At 35.2% G+C, this 9,622-nt stretch overlaps 1 protein-coding gene across 1 annotated transcript; it reads right to left on the bottom strand.

Moving 5' to 3' along the window:
- Nucleotides 1-3,341: 3,341 nt before the first annotated feature.
- On the bottom strand, nucleotides 3,342-8,950 carry LOC146906908 (uncharacterized). Its single transcript, XM_085728996.1, has 2 exons — nucleotides 7,493-8,950; nucleotides 3,342-7,346 (listed from the first exon to the last, which is right to left on the bottom strand). Exons 1-2 carry the CDS (start codon nucleotides 8,948-8,950, stop codon nucleotides 3,342-3,344), a joined length of 5,463 nt encoding a protein of 1,820 aa, XP_085585122.1.
- Between the last annotated feature and the right edge of the window lie 672 nt (nucleotides 8,951-9,622).

Below are 9,622 nucleotides of genomic sequence, written 5' to 3'. Positions count from 1 at the left end.
ATTGCTCAAGCACACAAGCAAGAGGCTTCCTTTGCTCAAGCACACAAGCTAGAGACTTCCTTTGCTCAAGAACACAATCAAGAGACTTCCTGCTCAAGCACAACTGCAAGAGACTTCCTAACTAAACAAAATTACACAGAAAATTGTTTAAGGTTGAACACTTGATATACAATCAGAGGTGCTCACAATATAAATCAGATACAGACTCAATGGACTTAAGAATTTCTAAGATATGACTTTGAGACACAGAAATTCTAAGTGAATGCAGAACAATTTCAGCAGAGGTTTGGCACTTGTAAAAATGTTGTGAGTCTTTCGTTCAGGGTTCTTGCATTACCAACTAAGTCTTCACTCCTTTATATAGAGGTGTGAAAGAGACGTTGTGAAATTGCCAGCACACCAAAGAGTCGTTGTTGAAGCTTGATCTTTCACCAATGATATTTTGCCTGATTTGGTTGTTGTCCTATGAAGAACAAATTTGAAATCCATTCCTTATCCAAAGGAACATCTTTGCAGGCGAAGCCGTATTCTGAAGCTGTTTTCTTGTCTTGTAGCGTGGACACAAAACAGAGTAGTGGAGAAGGTGGTTGTACAGTTCGTACAATAGTACAATGTCAACGCTTTCGTCCAAATTGCAAGCACATGCCTTCAAACACCTTTGAAATGACCGTTGCAATGTTCCACTAATTTTCTGCTGTGTTTTCGAGTCCAATAGACAGCTTTTGCAATGTAGATTCTTCAATCTTTGAATCTTCTGCAAATCCAGTTGATCTTCAGCTTCTGGTGAAATGACTTCTGATGAGGCAGCTTCTGATGAGGCAGCTTCTGATGATGCAGCTTCTGATGATGCAGCTTCTTCAGCTTCTGATGATGCAGCTTCTGATAATGTGGCTTCTGGACCTCTTGTCTTCAGGAGCACTATTCTTCAGGAGCACTATTTCTTCAGGAGCGCTTTTACTATCTTCAGGAGCAGCTTGACTTCAGGAGCGCTTTCAACTTTCAGGAGCGTATTGCCTTCAGAATCGTCTAAGCTTCATTTTCTTTTGCTCTTTATTTGCTCATTCAGAACCAATTAATGATGTAACTTTTTAACTGTGGTCCTGTACACTTGAACAAATATTAGCTAGTCCAATTTACAATTTTTAATACCTTGTTATCATCAAAACTCTTTGAGGTTCATTGTTAAACACATTTTGTTCCAACAATCTCCCCCTTTTTGATGATGACAAACAATAGTATTTAAAAATGGTCAATTGTTGTTAATCTAATTAACGAGTTGACTTTGGGGTTTCTGAGGTTTGTAAGCTCAGAGTCTGAGGTTTGTAAGCTCTAACTCCCCCTGAGTCTGATAGTCTTTAAGGTGAGGTTTGTAAGCTCCCCCTATGTTCTATCCAGGTTAATTAAATTCATTTTTCGCACAATAATATCAGAGCTAAAAAAAATTGAAAGAATTGACTTATAGATAAGAAGAATGGTTCAATTAATTTTATTTGAAATTTGATACTTCACCCTTTTTGATACACCCTTTTAAAGGTAAAACAAAAAGATAGAAATTTTTCAAAATTTTCAAATATTATTAATGGGGCTCAGAGCCTTTAAATACTATCACATATACTCCCCCTTTTGTCATTAGCAAAAAGAATATATAAATCATAGAGTCGTGTAAATTACATGATGTAATGAGCTTATTCCTTTTAGGATCTTTTTTATCATGAAATACATAATAAATAAGACGATTAATCAACATAATTAAAAATTAAATAGCATTTATGATTGAATATTCTCCCTTTTATTACTCAAATCGAATGGAATGAAGTTATTTGAAATTGATCATATAGGAGAACATATTTGGCTTCACTTGATTTCCAATTAAAAAATTTTGGTTGATACTCCTTGCATCAATCATTTTTCAAAAAAAAATATTATGAGGCATATATGATTTCGCATCGCATAAAAAGAAATATGAATTAAAATTGCTAGAAAAAATTTGAAAACAATTTTTCTTTATTTTAGTGTTAACCCTCCGGTTCAAAGTGTAATTGGACCAATGTAATCTGAAGTTTGTCACAAAGTTATTTCACTAAGAGATCACACTTGGGTTATTCAGAATGATTGATATTTATACTATTGAATGTTCATGATATATTTTAAATTATTGTATTTTCAAAATTTGTATGGATTTTTACGTCCACTTGTTTTAATATGATTGCACTCACTATTTTGATCATGCAAAGACCCAATATGAATAATATCATATATCTATTGCTTACTGAATATCATGCACAAATTACGTATTCATTCATTGGGTTGTTATATCAATACAAAAAATTAAGATGAATTGTAATAGCATACAAATAAAGAGAGGCAAGGTTGTTAGAACCTCGGCATTTTTTTTATATATAGTCACCTTTCTAAGGGACGAGCTTATAACTAAAATGAGTTTGAAATATAGTACCCCTCTTTCCCAAATTATAAATCGTTTTGAAGAAGAAGATTTGTCCCAAATTATAACCCAAATTATAAGTTGATTTACAATACTAATGAATTATTAATGTTACTTTTTATATTATATCCGTAACTATTTATTATTTTCTCTTTTTTCAATTCTTTAATTTATCTTTTTTATAAATTTATGAAGGAAAATTTTGTAAAACAACTTATAATGTCTCTTTCTCATACAATAATTAATTCTTTCTTAATACAAGCAAAATGACCGAAACGATTTATAATTTGAGACAGAGAAAGTTGTAGATAAGTTAGTTTATAGCAGGTGAACTGACTGCACACAAACATAGAGATTAATTTCTAATAACGCAATGGCAAACCTAAAATTTCTGGTTAAACTAAAATTTCTTTATCATATCATATCCTGTTGTTAAAATGATATATAGTTTACGAACTGCATACTTTATCCTTCACAAAGCACGTAGTACAGAAAATGTATGTCATTCTTTTTGTTGCCACGAAGAACCAATTGAAAAATATATATAATATTCGTACAACCACAAATAGTAATGAATAAAAATTGAAGCTCTCTTTCCTCTCAAAAAATAATAATTTGAAGCTCTCTTTGGCTCTGATACAAAATCAAGAAGCCGTCCAGACCAACAGAGGAATCATAAAAAGAAGACTTTTGATTTAAATTATATGTCATTTTAGCAATTTCACATAAATTAAAAAATATAGTTAATGTTATATAGAAAAGAGTATTATAAAAATATCATTAGTTTTTTTTTTTTTTTTTTTAAAAAAAGTTGGTAGCAAAGCGCTAACCAACCCAAAATATATTAATAAAGATGTGAACCAGATACAAAAAAGGAAAGCAAACACCAAAACAAGAGCTAGCAAAACCTAAAGCTAGGCATGCCGTGTTTGTTCTTGAAATAACTATCACTAATACAAAAAGGAGGCTCATGCCAAATAGTGTAAGAGGGTAAAGACAAAGCATGATTTGCTAAAGAGTCAGCAACTTGATTCCCTTCCCTATAAATGTGAGTGACCATACAGTTTCGAAAACTGATCAGCAACATTGCATTTTTCCATCTATTTCTAACTTCCCAAGGGACATTGTTTGGATTTTTAGCGGCAAGAATCAATAAGGATGAGTCAGTTTCAAACCAAACATTCCTCCAATCCATTCGATCAGCAATTTCCACAGCTATCATCAGCCCGTATAGTTCAGCAAGGTATGAAGATTTGATTCCCAGAGGCTTAGCAAAGCACAACAATGCATCAGCTGCAGCATTTCGAAAGATTCCCCCACAACCTGATAAGCCAGGGTTCCCTTTTGAAGCCCCATCCGTATTGCATTTCAGCCAAGGATGACTAGGAGGGAGCCATATCACCTCTTTTATTTGGGGGACTTTTGGATGATGGATTGTAACTCTATAATTCTTGAGAATGATGAAATCTCTGATAGAATTATTAGAAGCCTTAGCAGTTAAGTTACCAGACAAAGAGGAGCTAGATATGAGCATATTTATAGCTGATTTCCATGTGATGCAGGTGTTATTAAATCTAGCTTGATTCCTAGCATACCAGATGATATTCAGAAGATTAATTAGGGCAGCTTTAATCACTATCTTGCACTGTGGGGACCAAGAACGGTCACAAATTTTCCAAATGTCCTCCATTGATTGAAACTGAAGGGCTTTATCAATAGAGGTTGCAAACCAAGACCAAATTTTCACCGCAAATGGACATTGAAAGAACAAGTGGAAAGAGGTCTCAGAATTCATGAAACAAAGAGAACACATTGAAGGAATGCAACAACCTCTCTGCATGAGGTTTTCATCTGTTGGAATCTTTTCATGCATTAATCTCCACGCAAACATGGACTTAGAGGGAGGAATGTCAAAACACCAAATAGTTTTGGCCCAGTGTAAGTCTTGGTACTGCTGCATTTTGAAATTGTAAGCTGTTTTGAGATGCAGTTCACCATCAGATGAATGTTTCCAAAGCAGATGGTCTTGCTGATTGTCCAAAGGGATGGAGACAGAATTGATAATGGATAAGATATTGGGGAACATTTGAAGAATAGGAGCAGGAACGTACCATTGATTATTGTCAATGTACTCATGGGCAGTTGATGTAAGCAGGCTGCTTATGTGAGGAGGAATATTGTAAATATCTGCTAAGGGAGGGCCACACCAAGAGTCTGTCCAGAAGTTAATCTTCTGACCATTACCAAGAAGCCAAGTTGAGTTCTCAGCAATCACATTGAATTCTTCTTTAATGCTACTCCATAAAGATGAAAATATATGGTATTTTATGGTTGTTCTATTTCTAATAACCCTATCTCTAAGAAGTAAAGCCCAAGGTTGCTGAGAATGAAGCATTGACCAGCAAAGTTTCAAGTTGGTAGCAGTATTAAGACCACATAAAGACCTAATATTTAAACCTCCCTGAGCCAGAGGCCTGCATAACTTTTTCCAAGAAACAGTCACAAGTTTTCTTTTTTCACTGTCTCCACTCCATATGAAATTCCTTATGCATTTTTCAAGATCTTTCAAAAGAGAAGATGGCCAAGAATACAAAGAAATATTATAAGATAACATACTTTGTATGACTGATTTAACAAGTTGCACCCTACCTGCCATAGAAAGAAGACTTGCTTTCCAAGAAGACAATTTCAATTTAATCTTATCAGCAATAGGTTGAAGGTGAATGACTTTGGGTTTACCTTTAAAGATTGGAACCCCTAAGTAGTTAAAAGGTAAAGACTCGGTTTTAAAGTGTAAAATATCAACAATTTGATGCAGTCTTTGTTGAGAAATGGATGTGGAAATGATGGAAGATTTGTTGGTGTTAATGATCTGGCCAGAATTTAAAGCATATCTGTTAAAGAGATTTTGAAGAGCATGCAAACCTGAGCTTTTACCATTGCAAAAAATCATAAGGTCATCAGCATAAAATGTATGGGATGGAAGATGATAATGTCTTGAGCCTTTGATTCTATCTAACTTGCCTTCTACTACCAGATTGGATATGCTTCTGCTAAGAACATCTTCAGCAAGGCAGAAAAGTAAGGGAGAAAGAGGGTCTCCTTGTCTAACCCCCCTTGTACAATTAAAGTAACCATGAGATTTACCATTGATGGAGATAGATAGAAATGCTGAGTTAAGAATAACCTGGATCCAGTGACAGAAAACCTCATTAAAACCAAAACACTTCAACACGTTCAGAAGAAAAGGCCATTCCATAGAGTCAAAAGCTTTTGTGATGTCTATTTTGAGAGCCAGGTTGCCTCCAAAGACTTTATTGTGTAATAGGTTAGCAGCTTCTGAGGCAGTACATAAACAATCAGAGATGTTTCTATCATGAATAAATCCCATTTGTTCTTGAGAAACTATAGCAGGTAAAATTGAAGCCAGCCTGTCTGCTAAGATTTTGGAAATAATTTTAAACTTAAAGTTGGCCATGGCAATAGGTCTGTATTGATCTATGGATATAGCATCAGGTGTTTTCGGAATCAAAGCAATAATATTAGAATTATAACCAGGAAGGATCCAACTAGATGTGAAAAATTCAATCACTGCTTTGAATACATCATCTTTGACAATATCCCAGTAAAATTGAAAGAAATATGCGCCAAAGCCATTAGGGCCTGGAGCACTATCCCTGTTAAGATTGAAAACTGCAGACTTGATCTCTTGGTGGGAAGGAATCATTGTGAGCATGTTATTGGTTTCAGCTGATATCAAGTTGGGAATGACTTCCTCAGCAAGCGAATGTTCCTGCAAAACAAAGTTAGAGCAAAAAAGATTTTTATAATAATTAATTATGTGCTCAGCTATTTGAGATTGCTCAGTAAGAACATGTTCACCATCTTGAAGGGTGGATATTTTTTTGGTAGAGGTTTTAATCTTTGCAATCCTATGAAAATATTTGGTATTTCTGTCCCCTTCCAAATGCCAGTTGGTTCTTGCCTTTTCTTGCCAGAAGTATTCTTGTCTGGTTAGGGCATCTTCATATACTTTGTGAGCAAGCTTTTCTTCTTCTAACAAGGATTCTGTATGACCAGAAGATTGAATCATATCCTGAATTTGTTGTAACTTTTGCTCAGAATTTTTCACATAATCATGAACATTACCAAAGTATTCTTTGTTCCAGACTTTAAGTCTTTCTTTGAGGTTTTTAAGTTTCTTGTTCAAAACAAACATGGGACAGCCAATGACAGGTAAGTTCCAGACCTCTTGCACAACAGATTTGCAGTCAGGGTGAAGGGTCCACATTTTAAAAAATTTGAATTGGGATGGAAAAGTTTCAAGGCTATTGTGAAGTTCAAAGAGGATGGGGAAATGGTCAGATTTATGTTTGATGAGGGTTGTGGCAGATAAGGATGTACAACAATCAATCAATGACTGACTGCAAATGATTCTATCAAGTCTTCTTTCTGTTAAATTGTTACCATCTCTTCTGTTTGTCCAAGTAAATTGAGAACCTCTGGTGTTTAGGTGAATGAGATTGTTAGTATCAGACCAAGATAGAAATTCTTCCAAAGGTAACCTAGCTGGGTTAAACCTGCCTCTGTGTTCATGAGCTCCAATAATGGAGTTGAAGTCCCCAATGAAGCACCAAGGCAGGTTATGATGGTTTAAAAGTAAAGACAAAGAGTTCCAAAGGTTTCTTCTGGTTATGTAATTTGTGGAAGCATAAATAGCAGAAAAAGCAATTAAGGTGTCATTAAGTTTGAGAGTAAAAGAAACCTGTTGGGCATCAGCAGAAATAATAATAGGATTAAGATCCACTCTACATATGCACCAAAGGTTTGGGAGCTGGTTTAATCTAGAATTAACAGCAAAAATCTTGAGGTTCAGATTAGCAAACCACCTTCTAGGGAAATCCTGAAAATCCATCCATGGTTCAGAAAGGAATAAAAGATCAGGCTTATGTAACAAGATAAGCCTTTTGAGAGCTAATTTAGTGGGGATATTAGCCAGACCCCTCACATTCCAATATAGAGACTTCATCTAAAAGGTTTGGAGGAAACCTTGGACCTGGTTGTGTAAGTATCTCTTTTTGAGTTCTTTAACTTCTGTTGTGCCTTTTGATGAGCCTTTGAAACAATCATCTGAAAACCTTCAGCATCAGTTGGAATTGTTGGTTCTTTCTCTATCCCTTTCAGTAAGCTAGTCTCAGCATGTTCATTATCTTCAATATTGGCCCATGACTGTCTCAAGAATTCCATGTCTTTTACCACCCTTTCTGGTGTTGGAGTTTTGCCATTGGGAGAGTTTCTGTTTTGAGCATCATCTTCACTTGATAGGTTATCATTGTTAACCATAGTAGCATCTACAAAAGTACCTTGAGTACTATCTGATTCACTACCATCATCATGACTCTTGTTTATTTCTTCATTCCGGATAGCGTTTATTTCTAGTTCCAACTGATGGTCCTGATCTTTGAAAATATCAGCTGGTTCAAGTTCCATTGTATTGCTCCCTGCTGATTTGGAACATTCAGGTGTCTTCTCCACCTGATCTGATATGTCATCCTCTATGTTAACAATGTTTTTCTCTGCAGCAACAGCTTCATATGTCTTGCCCTGTTCTTGCCTACCATCCTTTGTCTGCACAAAGATTTGTTTTTGCTCTCTGACTGGTTTCTTCTTTGGTAAATTGTCAGTTACCGGCATATCCACTTCAGGGTAACATTTCTTACAATAATCCACATGATGCCCTATCATCTTACAGTAAGAGCAATAGGGAGGGATATTTTCATATTCAATATCAACATAAAAGGCATATCCCTTTCTTTCCACCAAAAGTTTGTATCTTAGGGCTTGTGATAGATCAACATCTACCAAAACCCTAGCGTATTGACCAAATGTTCTTTCCAACATAGGCTTCGCAGTGTTTGAATCAGTACATATTGGTGAACCTACCCCACTAGCAATAGAGAAAATGATGTTTTTCCTCCAATATTCTTGTGCTAGACCGTATATTCTGACCCAAACTTGAGCTGATGAGTTAGTTTGTATTTTAGGGTTAAATTCTTTAGACCAGGGAAATAACTTAAGCAAACCAGGGTTAAGATTCCAGGAAGCGGTGGATCTTACCCTTCTTACGTCTTCTAGGGAAGTAAAAGAGAGTTCAAAGAAACCCTTACCTAGTGTGGTGATTCCCCATCTTGATAAACCCTTCCAGATTGAAGATAACTTGGCTTTTAAGGCAACCACCGTAAGGGGTGTTGACCCTTTTGGCCAAATTACTCTTCCATGAAGATTAAGTTTGCATGTATCCATGCCAGCTGAATACTCCTCCTCAGGTATTTGGATCGAAAAGTTATCTCCTTTGATGACAGCTTGGGGAAGTTGAGATTGAGGTATTTCACAAAGGTTTGAAACAGCTTCTGCGAAAGTTTTTTGGGGTTTTGGTTGTTGGATGGTTGTTTTGGTTGGGATCGTGTCGAAATCTAGACATTTCCAAGGGATGCTGAAAGGATTCATGGTGAAAAGGAGAAAAAGGAACAAGAAAAATTAAGGCGGTTTAAGGGTTAAAATTAGAAGGGAGATGATGAACAGTGCACGCACATGAGTATCTCAAAATCGCTGGAGCTTCTCTCTCTATGACTAAAAAACATCTTTGACGACAACCCTGTAAAAATATCATTAGTTAATAGTATGGAAAACATAAATTTAAAGAATTGAAAAAAGGATAAAGTTATAAATAGTAAGGGACATAATAGAAAAATAAGTATTAATAAATAATTCTTTAACATCGTAAAGTGACGTATAATTTTGAAACGGATGAAATAATTGATCGTGAACAATTGTTTCATGCAAAGCAAGAAATTGACATGATGTACAGATTGACTCACACCAAAGCCGTCTATATATGAACGTTTTCGACAGAAAAATCGGTATTAGGTGTGAAGAAGTAAAAGATTCCTTTCTTAAAATTTTACTAAACTGATACATAATCTAAATCTATAATTAACAAAAATCAACCCCAACTGGGTCAAAAAAAATCTCCCATTATTTTTTTTGAAAGGATAATGGGAGATTTTTTTGACCCACTAATAAGATAAAAACAAACAAATCTTTTCCACTCAATGGGTCGGCTGCATTGATCAATCTCATACAGATAAAATAAATTAAAATTTTAATAGAAAAAATACT

Source organism: Medicago sativa, chromosome 7, assembly GCF_051527215.1.
Source record: "Medicago sativa cultivar Bolivia chromosome 7, Bolivia_mono, whole genome shotgun sequence".
NCBI classification, from domain to species: Eukaryota; Viridiplantae; Streptophyta; class Magnoliopsida; order Fabales; family Fabaceae; genus Medicago; species Medicago sativa.
Note: the sequence above shows the minus strand (reverse complement) of the source record. Positions and strands in the feature narration are given on the sequence as shown.

Excerpts from the sequence above, each read along its gene's own strand:
- LOC146906908 (XM_085728996.1), bottom strand. The coding sequence starts at position 8,950 with ATGAATCCTTTCAGCATCCCTTGGAAATGTCTAGATTTCGACACGATC. Across the intron at positions 7,347-7,492 it reads CTTACACAACCAGGTCCAAG|GATTTCCCTAGAAGGTGGTT; the intron begins GTTTCCTCCAAA and ends ATGGATTTTCAG.